Source organism: Haemorhous mexicanus, chromosome 8 (genome assembly GCF_027477595.1).
Source record: "Haemorhous mexicanus isolate bHaeMex1 chromosome 8, bHaeMex1.pri, whole genome shotgun sequence".
Lineage (NCBI taxonomy): Eukaryota > Metazoa > Chordata > Aves > Passeriformes > Fringillidae > Haemorhous > Haemorhous mexicanus.
Genome location: NC_082348.1, coordinates 14,365,693 through 14,381,058, shown reverse-complemented (window position 1 = coordinate 14,381,058; position 15,366 = coordinate 14,365,693). Strand labels below are relative to the sequence as shown.

Below are 15,366 nucleotides of genomic sequence, written 5' to 3'. Positions count from 1 at the left end.
GGCATCAGCTGCTCAGCTGGGAAGTCATACCTCTTGTGATAATGGTGGGATGAGTTTTCCAGCAGAAGGAAGATGCAAAGCAGGTCCCACCCTGCCCTCCTCGCAGCTGTGGCTGCAGCCTTTCGTGTTTTCATCAGAGAGCTGCAGAAAAAGCCTGAGCAGCGTGGCAGCCCCAGCACTCCTCACAGGTGCCGCAGCAGCCTCTGTGGGTGGAAAGGCAATTTGTGTTGTTTTTGGAGCATTGGGAGCTCTGCAGACGTGATGGCTTTTCAGACAAGACTCACTGGAACAAACGTGGGGTTTCGGCTCAGGACCTTGTGAGACACATCCCCTTCCCAACCAGCGCCCACACTCCCAGACATCACCAAAATACTCCTGGTGGTCCCAGAGGGGTGTGTGATGGTTTTTCTGGGTGCACTAAAGCTGAGATCTCTGTCTGCTCACACCCAGCCTGTAGGCAGAGATGCCTGAGGCACACAGAACAGCTAATACCCATTGAAAATTGCAGAAAACCATGAAAAAGCTGTGCCCCCACTACACCCATCTCAGAGCCCCCAGCCTGACATGCCCAACTGTAGCTGCTCCTTCATACTGCCAAGAGATAGAGGAATCCTGGAGAGGGGCCCACACCTCTGCCACAGCTGAGCCCTGCAGAGACATGGTCCTGACCCAGGGAGCTGCCAGGCCAAGAGCACACACCGGAGGCTTCAGCCAGGCAGTCACAGACTTAATAAAATCACAGCTAGGCAACAGAAAACAATTGTCCAGAGCTGGATTTTTCTCCTTTGTGGGACTGCATTTTCTCTTGCTGTTGGGATGGGGGAACTCATAGCACCCCAGGGCACACAGATCTTGCCTGCCATGGGCAGTGCTGTCTCTGCATGGCACAGGGATATCAGGTTTTGAGGGGGATCTGTGTGATGAGCCAGTTCTGGTCACAGAGATGGCAGTCTGGATGATTTCTTTTTGCAATCACTTGCATAGATTCTCCTATAGGGTCTCCTGATTTTAGGGAAGTGCCCAGTTAGGGTATTCCCCCAGCTGGGTCAAGAAAAGTCTCTCAGCAGATTTCTGCCAAGATGGAGATTGGGATCAGCACCCAGCTCTGCTGAGGTGCCTGGGGAAATGCCATCTCACCAGAGCTCCATACATAACCATGTCCTGTGCTGTCCTGACACCACAGGAGAATTAGCTCCACTCCTCTCTGGGTCCACACTCTGTGTCAGTTTGTCCCAGTGCTGGAGAATTTCATGCAATCTAATACATACGTATACACACACGTACACATAGGTACCTGTTCCACGTCCCTTGTTGCCTGTTGCTGGCTGGCACAGGGCTTGCATGCATGGGGAAGCATTTGAGATGCTGGTAATTATGTGTATAGTTCAAAAGGATAGAAGGGCAACTCTTCTAAGTGTGTGAAGACAGAGTGGTCATTAGAACATGTTTATTGAAGTTTACCAGCTGTGTAACAATGGGCTTCTCTTTGCCATTTTACTTAATTTGGCTGTAATTATGTTCCTAATATAGAAATCATTTGGCATTTATTTGCTGTAATAAAACTTCCCATTCCATTTAAACTCAATGTGAAGATTTAAATATATTTAGGAGACACAGCTGAAGACCTGAAATTAAATGACCCTGGCTTCCTTCTGCAAACAAGACATAAATGCTAGCAGTCAGATGCACGCATGCAGATCTGTGAGCAGCAGCAGCAGCTGCATGTACACCCCCAAAGAGAGATAGCAGCCCTTGTGATGGGACAACTCCTCCAGTGTCTTCTCATTGACCTGCTCTGGCCCAGGGCACTGCTTCTCTGATTGATGCTTGTGCTGCTTTGCATACCTGAGCAGGAAAAATGCACAGGTGAAGAAAAAACTGCAGGTCTTAAGATCATCAGCAGCTGTCTTGGTTTTCTGTACAGCTTGCACTGGCTTTCAAAATGTTTGCTTTAATGGTCGTGGTAGTAGGATGTTGGGCCAACCCAGGAGACCAAGCACATCCTAGTCCAGTGACACCATCATCCCCAGTCCTGCCATGTTTAAAGGAGATTGGGTGGCCAAATTTGCTGTACCTAATTTGCAATTAAAAGAACAGGCCTGGGAAACACATCCCCTGTCTGCCTGCTGGTGGGCGAGCAGCTGCAGCTGCGGATGGGCTCCCAGCACTGATAAATGACAGATAAAAGCCAGGCAAAACTCTGCCACCACCACTCAACAGGGGTGACGCTGCTACTGACGTGGTTATTTTCTCCCTGGATATACTGAGCACTACAGACACGCACTGGCAATAATTTTTTCCCCATCCTTTCTCAACACTCCTGCTAGTAGGCTTTAAATAGCAGGGGCCAGATAATCATTAACCACTTTGACGTATTGCAGTGGGGACAGATTGGGAATTCAGACGGAAAGGACAGAGCTGGAGCAGAGTTGCTCTACTGGTGCATCTCCAGCAGTATTGCCCTCCTCAGGGTAAAGCCAGTTCAGCCTGGCCTTGCCCTTGCTGCTCCTTGAGACAAGCTTCCATCATATCGAGAAATAGGGAAGAATATGATATATATAATATATATAATATATGACTTGGATAACAGCCAAAAAAAAAAAAAAAAAGGTGCCCTGACTCCAAAGCACACTTCAATGTTTCAGAAGAACAAGACGGTAGTGAGCAAACTGAGGAGGAAGCTTGCAGTTGGGGAGCATTTCTCCACTAGTTACTGACAACGGAAAAATGCTGCTTAGACTCATCCCAGTGATGGGATATAACGCTACAATGGGAAGTTGCAAAAATAAATGTTGTGAAGAAGGGAAATAGACCCTTCAAAGGATTTTTGGATTGCAGTCCCCTAAGGGATTTGGTGGGAATGCTGCAGTTTGAGCACTGGAGAATATGTTGTGCAGACCCATCATGTACAAACCTGCAAAAATGGGTGTTAGGGATTTAATTTCCATCTCTAATTGTTGTGATTTTTGTCTCACTTTGGGTTTGCTTTTGTGTTCCTGTAGCTTTTAGCAGCAGAGGACTCTGTACAGCAAAACCTTCCTGTGTATTACAGCCAATGGTCTGTTCCTAAGCTCTCTGTACAGCCAGCAATGAGACTCCTTCTTCTTTGCTGTACAAAGGATTTATTCCTTTAATATGCCCCTGGTGTTTGTTTTTCTGCTGGTACAGGAGTGCATGTGCACGTGTGTGCATGTGGCAGTGTTCTACAAATGCCTGCTGTGGATAGAATTGGGATTCACAGTATGCAAAAATAGCTGTGTGCCACATACAAGGATGTAATATTTCAGACAGCTGGAGAAAATGTGATAAATTGAGTTTTTGCTAGATTTGCTAAAATCAAGTTACTGCGGGATTCATCTCCACAGCTGAATCCTGAGGTTGTAGGAGCTGGCAGGACTGTGTGTTTGAGCATCACAGTTAGGGAGGGAGACTGGGTCCCCATGGTGCTGTAGGACATCTGTGAACATCTCTTGGCTCTGAAGAGAGAAGCTCAGATTTCAGAGACTCATTTATTACTGAGCCCCAGAAGCCAACACGAGTCCATGCTGTAGCTGCTGCTTTTCCCCTCTGCCTTTGCCTGGAGATTGTTGCTCTTGGTTCCTGCTCCATTCTGCTTCATTCCTGATCCCTCATCATCCATGCCTCCAGCTGCTCATTAGACAAAGCCCAGGTCCTGCACTCACCATTTTGAGCCCTGCAAGAGACCCAGGTATGCAGTGGGGTGGAAAGGCAGGGATGCTGCCGATTTGGGAGGATTCTGCATGACCTCCTTACTGCTGGGGCTGCACTTGTGTGCTGAGGGGCAAAGCTGCTGACAAAATAAGGCACCAGGGACTGAGATGAGAAGGGCAGACCAGAGGCACAGAGCAGTGATCCTTGTACCAGGCTGGCTCTTGGTGTGGAAGAGGTTTGGCAAGTGGGGAAGTGAGGAGTTGTGCCAAGTTCTGGTCCCTCCCCTTTTGCATCCTGTCTGGCAGTACCTGCTCTTCTGGGCTCCTAATCACTCTGGTGATGTCCCACCCCAGTCTCAGGCAAGGGCACATACATGCACAGCCAAACCTGAGCCCCCTCAAATTGTACCTCACATGGGGAGTTTGAGTGGCAAATGTCAGTGCTCATTCCCATGTGCACCTTTCCCCCATCTAATCCTTCCCTACTTCCCTTCTTCTGGTTTGTCATGTCACCCCTTGCCAGGTGGAAAAGGTTCATGGAGCCTACAACTCTCCTTGCTCCCCCTCTCCCTTTGTATCCTCTCCAATATGTAATGAAAACCAGTAACAAGTAGAGCCAAAGCTGTGTTTGTAACATAAACAGTTATTTACAGTTTTTCTAAAATTTCATGAAAGATGACATTTTTAGGTGACCTAGCTGAAACAAATGAAACGATTAACATGTTCGCATTAGGTTTCATAAAAAGAAGTATCACTCTTGCCCAGTGTCGTCCTCAGTTCCTCAGGACCTGAGACCTGATGTAGTGACCTAGAAGCTGAGACAGTTTCCCACCAGGGTTAGCAAGAGCAGGATCTGGTTCATAACCCAAGGCAGTTGGAATGGATGTGTTTTACCATATCCAGCAGTGTCCAATGCCAGGGTCTGTTATCCTGGTGCTCCATCAGGTTAGTGATGAGGCTGATCTGGGATGTAAGAGCAAATATCTTCTCCCCAATGCTGACAGTATGATCCAACCTTCCCTGTCCCATAGATATTCTTATTCTGCCTTTAAAAGCTTTTTCATCTTGGAGCACAGCTAAAGAGACTACTGGAATCTATACCATGGCTTTTAAACACTAAACAGTGAGGAGTAAAATGTAATGGCTCTTCCCTAACCTAAATAAGCAATGGCAAACAACTGTAAAGGGCTCCTGAGCTTGTGTGCACAGAGGAATTCAGTCTTATGGTGAACAGGATAATAGCAGATAGACCAGAATAATATGGGGTGTTCGTGGATACCCTGTTGAAAGCTGCACCAGAAACAAGGGAACGAGCCAGGAGGTTCAGTGTTTTGGCCACCACTCATAACTGTCTGGGTCACAGGCCAGAACACAATTTGTTCTCCATCTTGCTTGCTTCTAGGGTGCAAATAGCCAGCCCTGTTGTTCACCAGTGTGACTGTCTGGGGTGGTAGACAGTGTGGGAGAGAAATTTGAGGACATTTTGCATGCCTGGGCCTGAGGAAGCTACCTGCGTCTGAGCAGTACATCAGTCTGCAGCAGAGGCTGTCTCAGAACTCATCACCACCACCAACCTCACTTTCTAAAACAGGTAGCAGAGACAAAAACCTGAGCAATGAACTGGTGGTGTCTGGTTGCCAACAGAGGTGTGTCCACTAGTTGGGGTCAGTGTGAGTCCCCTGGAGTGGTAAGAGCTGTGCTCATCCAGCTTTTCCTTCAGTGGTGACAAGGCATGTAAGACCCTGGTATTTGAGACCATTACATCCCTGACAGTCTCAGTTCACATCAGCCAAGCATTATTAGAGGAAAAGAGATGGAAGCAGCATGATTGCCTGAGCCAAACAAGGTAAAAAAGGAAGAAAGTTCAAATGGTGGATAAGGGAGCTTCTGCATGCCTGCCATGTGTGCTGTGCTGTGGAAGGAAGGGAGCCTCGCTGATGCTGTCTGTCTGTTTCAGGGGGAGTTGCTGAGCCCGTGTCGATGCGATGGATCTGTGAAGTGCACGCACCAGCCATGTCTGATCAAATGGATTAGCGAGAGAGGCTGCTGGAGCTGTGAGCTGTGTTACTACAAGTATCACGTCATTGCCATAAGCACAAAGAACCCTCTGCAGGTAAAGGTACTAGAGACATTTCAAAGTCTATTTATTCTTGTTTCAATTTTTGTTTCTGGGAGCAAGTGGATTTTACCTGTGTGGGTTTTCCTTCCCTAGTCACATGGATTCCTATGTCTGTGACACTTAGAAAGGATTGCCAGGGGCTGGTCCAGAGAGGCCCCATGTTCTGCTCAGTGGTTCTGGGAGCATCCCTTGGGAGTCTGCTCTTTCTCTCCCTGGCAATTCCTATATTCACTTGCCTCCTGTTGAAAATTCCACAATAGTGCTCTAACACCTCACAGCCATTCAAATGTGTTCATCCACTGGAGACCCCAGGTGTGCCTGCCTCCAGGGCCAGGCAAGGACTGTGCCATTGTGGGATTTACTGCAACAGAGCACACAGTCTGTGACTGAGCAGTCGAGACTCCACGTGTTTATAGTTGTGCCGTTAATCCTGATCTCCTCCTGCTGAGACTCTGCTGTGTTGGCGTGAGGGATGGTGGAGGCAGATGGAGGGTTCTTCTTAGCGCTCTCCTCTCTGATCTCACCCCCTTTTTCACTTTACTGCTCTCACACAATCATGGCATGGCACAGGAGGTGTTGACTCTGATGCTCTGGTCTCTTCAAGTCTGATTCTTGATGGACTTCTGCAGATGTGCACACAACTGGTAAAGCACATCTTGATGTGTCTGTGAAAGTCATTCAAGGACCCACGTTCTTTCTTGTCTGAAAAACGTTGTAAATAAGTCACAGTACAGACTGGTGATTTAAAATCACGATTCAGAATGGGGAAACCTGTGTGACTATTAAAAATGGGATAAATTATCCTTAATAGCTATTGATTTATTGTGGGGGCAATGCCTGAAGATGCATTAATTACTGCATGCCTTTGCTGAGCATCATTTAGTGCCTCAGCCATAAGGAAGCACAATATATCCAGACACTTCTGCTTAATCAGCATCATCTGGACTGGAGAGGCATAACAGTGCTTTAGAGACCAGGGTCATGTCTGTTGGGATTCTGGTCTGTCTAGTGCCTGGCCCTCTGTGGGTCACTCTCTAACAGGAAGCAAGGACAGTGCTGGTGATGGTGCCCAGTTGTACAGGGGAGTGGGGGAATGCAAACTCCTGCTCTCTCCTTCAAACTGTGATCTCTGTGTGGTTTTTTTCCAGGCCTGAGGTCACTTACCACATTGAGGAAAAAGGGGCAACCCATTAGGACTCCAGACTTAAATGAAGTACTGAAATTAGGGGGACATCATGGGGAAACTTTGCTGAGGGGAAGGAAGAACCTGCCTGCTCTCTGAGAGTCCCTACAGCTTCTGATTCAATTTTCCATGAGCCATGGGCTGGACACGTCAGTAGTTTCATCCCAAGCCTCAGACCCAGAATGTTTAAATTTCTTGGCTCTAGTAACTCAGAGCAGATTGAAACGCAGGAGGGGAGATGTGGACAAAGCAGCTTTTGTTTATTTCTGGAAAGCTGCTCCATGAGTGCCCTAATGCTTCCTGCATCTCAGATTGGGGATGCAATGCTGAGCAGCACTGAAGGTTTGTGAGTACAAATTTGTGAGCCCTTGTGTCCCCAGAACTGCTTTTAATGAATGACTTCAAAACACTCTGCACTTTCAGGTGGCTCAGGGCAATGGGTCAGTGACTTTCTTCCTGTTCCTCACTCAGCTAAAATTTGTTGGAGCTGCTCATGAACAAGCTTCCACCTCACACACACACACAAATTTCAGAGCCCGTGCAAAGCTTCTCTCTTTCCCCTGTCAGAAAGTGGCCTGATCTGATGGCTTTTGCCATGAACATGGAGTGGCAGAAACAGCTGAGTTAGAGAGCTCAGCTCCAGGAGCAAGGGTCCCACAGGACTGTGCAGATCTGGGGCTTGGAGCCTTTACATTGCTGGCTTAGACTTCACAGCACTTCTCACAGAAGCACTGGGAAATTTGGAGGATGGGAAGAAGCAACTGGAGTGAAAAACCACTTGGCCTGGAATAAATGCAGTGTGTAGAGCTACATCTGTGTGCCTGGGTGCCCTGTCTGGTGCCAGCACAAAGGCACTGCTGGGAAGCAGATGCTACCCTGGCATTAATATGCAAAATCCTGTGGGAAGTGGCTGATACACCAGGCCAGGACTTCCTACCAGTACTAAGGGCTTGGGCCCCCTGTAACCCCTTACCATGAATGCCTCATTTCTCAGTGGCTCTCACCATCTGGTAAGATACTGGGAAAAGGAGGAAGACAAGACACAGTAGTTAACTCTGCCCCAACACTGTATCCCATAACAGCATGTGCAGGTAGGAGGAGCATCATTTCTTCATGGTCTGCACCGCACGTGTGGATAACACGGACCAGCTGGACATGCAAGTATATCTCAAAGTCCCTAACCTTTCTTCTCAGGGTGTGCTGGAACTTGGGCCCAGCTTTTTTATTACAAGAAATCCCCTGAATTTCTCAAGCACAGTTTTTGAAGGGCAAATGCTGTAAGAAGTCAAGGTCATCTGTTTTTTCCTGACCATTGTAATATAGGCAAGGACCACACAAGCCTCATGTCCTTGTCCAATATAACCTACTTGGGTGATGATCCGAGCCTGGCTATATTCTAACCAGCAACATGGCCTACCTCTCTCCTGTGTCCTGTATCTGATAGACTGCTGGGAAGCCAGATCCAGGCCTCTGGCAGACCCTGGGCTCCCTGAAGCATATCCAATTGGTCTGAGCAGAGCAGCACATCCAACACCCACATGTTCCCTGGGACCTGCATGTTTCTCTGCCCATTTTGACATCTGCTGCACATTTTTTGGAATGCTTAGAAGCACAGCATGGGCCAGATGTGTCTGGAGACTCATGGTGTGGGCAGAGAAGTTACAGCCGGGTTCATGCATAATTAACACAGGCTCCTTCCAGCCTCCAGGCTATGATGATGCTTCATACCAGAGAGAGACCTTTAGTCTTCTATTTTGGCAGAATTAATCTCTGTAAATTAACCCACGCCACTCCCTGCTCCCTGGATTGCAGGCATTTAAGAGCAAAGGTCTTCAAGCAGCAATAGTGCTAACCTGCTGAGACGGGGGGATTAAATTTGTTGGACAACATAGCAGGTGTCCTGCCAAGCAGCAGTCAGGCAGTGAATAAGCAAAAACATTCCACCAGCTGTGAACAACCAGGAAATCCAGAGCTTTTGTCCATCCATCCATCCATCCATCCATCCATCCATCCATCCATCCATCCATCCATCCATCCATCCACCAATTCATTCTGCTCTCCAGTTTGCCAGTCACCAAGACAGGAGTCACAGGCTTGGAGGCTTTAAATGCTTCCTTCCATTGTAATACTTGTGTAAAGCCCATGATCTTTAAAAGACCCTGAAGGCACAGGGGTTTAGAAGCATGCGATCGTACTGCCTGCACCCTGGTGCTGATACATAGTGGAGTGGGTATCTGCTTTGATGGGCCTCTGAGTGTATTTTATCTATACACCTCTTTTATAGTCAGTCCAGAACCACATCTACTCTGATGCTTTGATTTTAGCAAAGAGAAAATCTGTTTGAACCAACCTTCCCAACAACTGTCTGCAGTCTTGATGAGTTCAGCTCTGATTTACAGTTGTTATCTGTGACTCTTCCTGCATTGTGGGATGTTTCAGCTCCAAAGATCTCCAGTTATCCAGTGCTGACGTTGGGATCTGGTCTGTGTTCTCCTCTGGCTCCATTTTATCCATGGTGATGATCTGTTACGGGCTGATGAGTGCTCTTATATGGCCTCTTCATCAGGATGCTCACAACTGCAAGAACAGCTGATCTCACAGGGTGTTTGAACTTCAGCCTGAGATGCTGAGCTAAAAAACTTGAGGCAAGTTTACTGATGTCTCCTGCTTGTCCCAGCCTGCTGAATCAGTTGTGTTGAGCATGAGTTTTGCTGATACCTGCTGAGCTTCAGCTGCAGCCTGCAAGCAATGGGTGCAGTCACTGCAAGAGAGACTTCAGGGCCTGTGTGTTATAACAGGAATTTTCCAGGATGCCAGTGCTGTAGCCTGAGTCTTACCAGATGCTGTGGCACATGGAGGAGGGGAGTTTTCATCATTGCATGTTTCCATTACTTGGCCCTATTGGGCCCTCCCTCCTCCTAGCTGCTTTTCTAGTATCTGAGTAAGCCACAGCATCTGTAAGTGTACAGCAGGGAAGCTATGCCACAGCAGTGGCTTAATTTTGCTTGGTGAATTTGTGAAAAAAACCCATCCTCCAGAAGATAATTGATGGTCAGGGTCTTGGGACAGCAGCAAGGGGAGAACCACACCTAAGCTACAAATGATCCTCTCCAACCTTCTAGGAATAACCTCTCTTGCTTGTGACCCTGGGTCTGAGAATTAAATTGCTGACTAGCACAGCTCAGGATGTTAATGATGTGTATTAAGGGGACGTGTCAGATACAGCAATAAAAATAAACTGAACTGCCTGAGGCAGGCATGGAGGAGCTCTCAGGGGAGTGCAGGAAGGCTCTTCCAGCAAATGAGACTTCTTTGCAAGCTGCTGCAGTAAGACATAGACATCTTCTGCAGGCAGTATCTGCCTTGGATATGCTTGTGCTGGTGCTTGGGAAGCTTTGTAGACTGCAAGTGCCAAAGACAGGGAAATACAGATCAGGCATTAAATACTATAGTAATGACATTGTTCATCTGTGTTACATTACCAGGTTTTCACTTACAAATCTATAAGCAGAAGCACTGAAGCAAACAGGGAAACAGGTTTTTGTCAAGGCCAACTTGCAGGTTATGAAACAGTGCAGGAGAGCAAGTGACATACAAAGGCAGCAGTACCAGCTTGGACCCTGACTAAAGTCATCACAAATGTCAGACCTGAGCTCCTAAGAAGCCCTCTCTGAGGCATCTGGGTTGCAGAGCTTTGTGATTTGGGCAAAATGGGGAAACTTGGGGAAACTGGTCTGAGAGAGAGTGGTCTGCACCTGCAGACATGGGTGGTGTGCCAAAGCACTTGGCCCAGGGGGATGATAGCAGAGGACAGACAGCTCCAGACCGTTTCTCTAGAATGGTTTGGAGGGTTGGAGCACTTTTCCAGTGTGGATGGCAGACCATCACAGAGAACTGCTTGGACATGTTCTGAAGCCATTGTGAGTCTGGAGATCACAAAGCTGATCCTGTTATCTTGTAGGAGCCTTTAAAGCTTTTTGGTACCACCAAGTCCTTAGTTCTGCCCTGTTCAGCACTGGCAGAGCATCTGTAGGGCTTTCTACCTGCCTAAAGGTCATGTCCCTGATTGACAACCTGGGTGAGCTGAGGTGTTAAAGGTGCACTTTAGTGCTGCTCACTGGTTACCAGGAGCTCTAGTCATTATCAGCTGAGGGAAGAAGGGCTCAGCTTTAGGTCTCTTCCCACAAGGTGGGATTGCTTGACACTGTGATCTTGCTAGATCTTGAACATTTGAGCTGGAGATTTGGAAGGAGGGGGCTGTGTCTGCTGCCAGGCATTCAGACAAAGAGCTTTGGGGGTTTCAGATGTGCCAGTAGAGGGACTCCAGAGTTGCTGAGCAGCTCTACTGGTGACCCAAGGATGATAGGGTCATCTGCCAAGTCCCTGGTCTGCTGGCCATAATGAGGGTGGAGAGGGCTTGGGAAAAGGGATGATTTTCTAGGGGCTGTTATGAAATCAGAAAGACACAGTGCTGTGATTGAGGTGACCTCCTAAGGCTACCAATGCTGGGACACATCAAGCTGAGCTCCTGCAGCTGAAATTCATCAGCACATTCCACCTCTGAACAGCTCTTGGACCTTTCTGTCTGAGCACTCATGGGGGTTAGAGGCTCTATCTTCTGTCTCACGCTAATATCTTCTATCTCATACACTAAGATGTGTAGCAAAATGGAATTAAAAGATGAAAAATAATGACTCTAGTTATTAGTGGCTCAAGCTAGATCTGGGACACTAAATTGCAGTTCCCAATGTTGCCAGAGAGAAAATACGTTTATTACTTCTTTTTGTTTTTACTGGAAAATATTAAATTCTTCTGCTTGCTGGCTGTTTTCCCCAATGTTCAGCTTTGACCCATTTACCTCCTTGCCAGAGGGTAATCACACCCCAGTGCCACCTTCTGAACAGAGTCAGGACTGCTGCTGTGTGTGTCACTGTCACTTAGTGCCAGATGCAGGGGGAGAGCCTCCTACCCCCTGGCACAGCTGACAGACTCCAGGCTCTTCATTATCACCACAGTGAACTTCCCAGCAGCCACTGCCAGCTGAGCAGTGGCAGGCACTGTCCCTGCCAGTGTTTCAGCCTCCCTGTTCCCAGCCAAGGGGAGCAGAGTTTGAGTTTTGCACTCAGGTGTAACTCTTCTGTTCTCTGAGCCCCATCCCCTTTGACAGTGTATTTAGTGCTACACCTAAGCTTCCCTTTCTTTGCAAAGCCATGGTGTTGGTTGTACATGGTTTCTAGTTGTAGAAAACAGTTTTTTCTTTCCTTCCCTTCTCCTCTAATTGCTACCTTGGAAGGACCTGTTGCTACCAGAGGCCTTGCAGTGTGCCAGGCAGATGGTAAGGAGCCAGTCCATTACCTCCTCAAGAGAGAGAAATGATGCAGAATGATTTGGCTGGCACAGGCGCACGCGGGTCAGTGTGCGGGGCCTGCGGTAAAGCCTTCGCACGCAGCACCAGGCTGTGCTCTCAGCACTCTCCTTCCCTCCGAGTCAGCCACAGGCAGTGGAAGGGGAGATGAATCTGGGGAAAGCTGCAGGGGCGGAACTGCAACCCCATGCACATAGCCAAGCTCCCTCCCCACCACATGAATTTAGTCCTGGAGCTCTGGGCTAATGGCATTGCTTGCAGATTTGTCCTTCATTGGCTTGTGGTGCTGTTGAGAATGAAGCTGGAGAGCTGATGGGAGGATGGCAGAGCTGCTTATCCCACCCTCAGAAGCCAGATTTGTGATGGGAGCTGGGTGGCCTTTGCTCTGCCTGATGTCAGGAGAGGAGTTACACCACTGCACCTCTCCTGTGGACTCCAGCACCTCTGAAGCATTGGGACTTCCAGGCTGTTCACTGTGGGACCTTCTCAGTGGCACACAGGGGCCAGATGTATTTGGTGGAGGCATGGAGCAGGTCAGGCTGTGGCAGAGTGGGAACAGGCTGTTGAAAAGATTACTGAGTGGCCCCAGTGCTAAGTGTTTGCCTTTGGCTGGGTCAGCTGTTGGGGCAGATGGCAGGAAGTAGCTGGACTGCAGTAGCTGAGCCCAGAGAAGAGACTAGGTTTAGCTGAGCCCAGTCCTGCTTCAGGGGGGAACAAGCTTTCTCTCTGCTCTGTAGCTCAGTGGCCATTTCTGTGGCCAACTACCAAATAAGCTGGTACTGCCCCCCTCACTGGTGCTGCACATCCATGGTAGACAATTTGAGGGCTGTCTGCCCTTGCAGGATGTAAGCCAAGGAGCAAAGCTGGCAGAGGCAGAGGAATCTCCTTCAGCTGCCACCCACAGACCTCAGCCTTTGTTTAAGCTCTCGTTTGTCCCTCTCCAAATGCAGCCCTTTTCAGGGAAGTGCATTTGGTTCAGGGGTTTGGTCATTGGCCTGGTCACAGTGCCATGTGTGCCTGTACCAGCACAAGTCACCTTGTGCTTCTTGCCCTTCAGTCTGGGTTCAAAAGTCCTTGCAAAAAATATTGCTAACTCCTGGCTGGCCTGAGCACTGAAGAGATATCCAGTACTTGAACTCCCTTCTTGCACTGCAGAAGGATGGGACAAGGCTTGCTGGGTGATCCTGCTGTCCTAGGATATGTTTGACCACGTGCAGGGCACTGAGAGCTCACAAGACTGTCACTTCACGGGGAAACTGAATTCGGGCTGAATCTGGGCTAAAGATTTTCAGCTCCTCTGAATCCTCTATACCTGCAGGAGGTTGAAGTCCATCTTTGTTTATCCTCCTGCCAGTCCCACTGTGATTTCAAGGGCATGTATCTCACAGCTAGAGGTGGCCTATATACTTAAATGCCAGGAGAGACTCTCTCTCTGTTTTCAGATTTTATTTTTGATTTGCAGAAGATGCTGTGGACCACATCCCCAAGTCTTGTTAAAGTCTCCAATTTCTGCTCTTGGTTTTATAGGACAGTTTTCTCAGCAGTGTAAATCTGAGTGGGGAGGTTTTATGCTGGATGACAGAGAGGAGTCTGGGTTTAGGATATTTATAACGTAGCTTATACAAAGCTCTTTGACAAAGTGAATGGATTTGGAGGAGTTATTTCTATTTTTTTCTTTTTCTGAGGAAGAAGCATTGACGTTTACCTTGGAACACAGCCTGAATATGTCATCATCTAAAGGCAGGGTGTCCTGACCACAACAACTTATGTTGTTTGTAGCACGTTCTGTGGGATGTGCATTGCCACTGTGAGATTCTACTTAGGGCTGTGATCATGTCAGATCTCACAAAGTGGCACAGAGCCAGCTCATGTGAGGCCTTCAAAAGAAAGCTTGGTTCTTTGAGATACTTACTCTTTTGGTACTGGGATGCCCTGGGTGAGGATTTTGCCTGGCCTCTTGTTGAGGGAGCAGCTGGGAGCAACTCCCTCTATTTCATGGAGTAGCTTTACGGTTTGTGATGGCCATCACAGATCTACTGTCATGGGCATGTTATTTTTGGTGCCTTCATCCATCCTGCCTCACTCAGGTTGCTGTGCTTTCCTGGTGAGATGCAGGATTCTTTTATTTTCTTTTCTGTCAAGAAACCCAAGACCATGCACTATTGAACAACTGCCACGCTCCATCCCAGATGCGGATGGGGTAAAAGCACCTATGCCCATAGGTGCTCTTTGAGATCTCCAAAGCCACCACGATGGTGTAAAACAGTGATGTGCTCCAAGTAACTAATCTCTTCTCTTTTGTCCTTCCTCCCTCCCTCTTGTCCCTTCCCTGTACAGTGGCAGGCCATCTCTCTGACAGTCATTGAGAAGGTTCAGATAGCAGCGGCCATCCTGGGCTCCCTCTTCCTCATCGCCAGTATCTCATGGCTCATCTGGTCGACCTTCAGTCCCTCAGCCAAGTGGCAGCGCCAGGACCTGCTCTTCCAGATCTGCTATGGAATGTACGGCTTCATGGACATTGTCTGTATAGGTGGGTGACCATATCTCACACGGCGGCCATGGCTCACTCACCTCTGGAGAGGAGTGGGACGTGGCCTGCAGAGCCAGACCATACAGTTTGGCTTGGATTGAGTGCCCACAGCTTTTCCTCCTCTTTGCTTTTATGGCCCATTTTTCACCATTCTCTCAGCTCGTCTGGGCAGCCCCAGAGTGTTTCCTTGACTGGGGTGGCAGAGGGACCTGCAAAAATGCCAAAGAGAACCAGATGTCTCTTCAGAGCAAGAAGTGGGTGGGGAGGTCTGGGGGAGGCTGGGGTGTGTAAGGCTTTAGAGAAACTCCTTTCCTCCTGGAATAGCTAATTTAGGGACTGCCCCACACTGGGCATGGCAGGGTTTCTCCACATGCAGCTCCCTGGCTCTCCAGTGCAGTCTCTCTGCCAGGCAGGACTGGCTTCTCCTTCTTTGGCCCACCTTGGAGCTGCAAGTCAAAACCAGGTCATGGGCCAGCCTGGGGTCCTTGTCAGGTTGCT

The 15,366-nt window shown here is 48.5% G+C and overlaps 1 protein-coding gene across 1 annotated transcript in view; it reads left to right on the top strand.

Annotated features, from left to right (window-relative positions):
- Nucleotides 1-15,366, top strand: part of MARCHF4 (membrane associated ring-CH-type finger 4) — a 93,672-nt gene that overhangs the window by 59,836 nt on the left and 18,470 nt on the right. Inside the window, exons 2-3 of the mRNA XM_059852322.1 lie at nucleotides 5,629-5,784; nucleotides 14,676-14,868. Of these exons, the coding sequence (XP_059708305.1) occupies nucleotides 5,629-5,784; nucleotides 14,676-14,868 (349 nt within the window). The remainder of the gene's footprint in view (nucleotides 1-5,628; nucleotides 5,785-14,675; nucleotides 14,869-15,366) is intronic.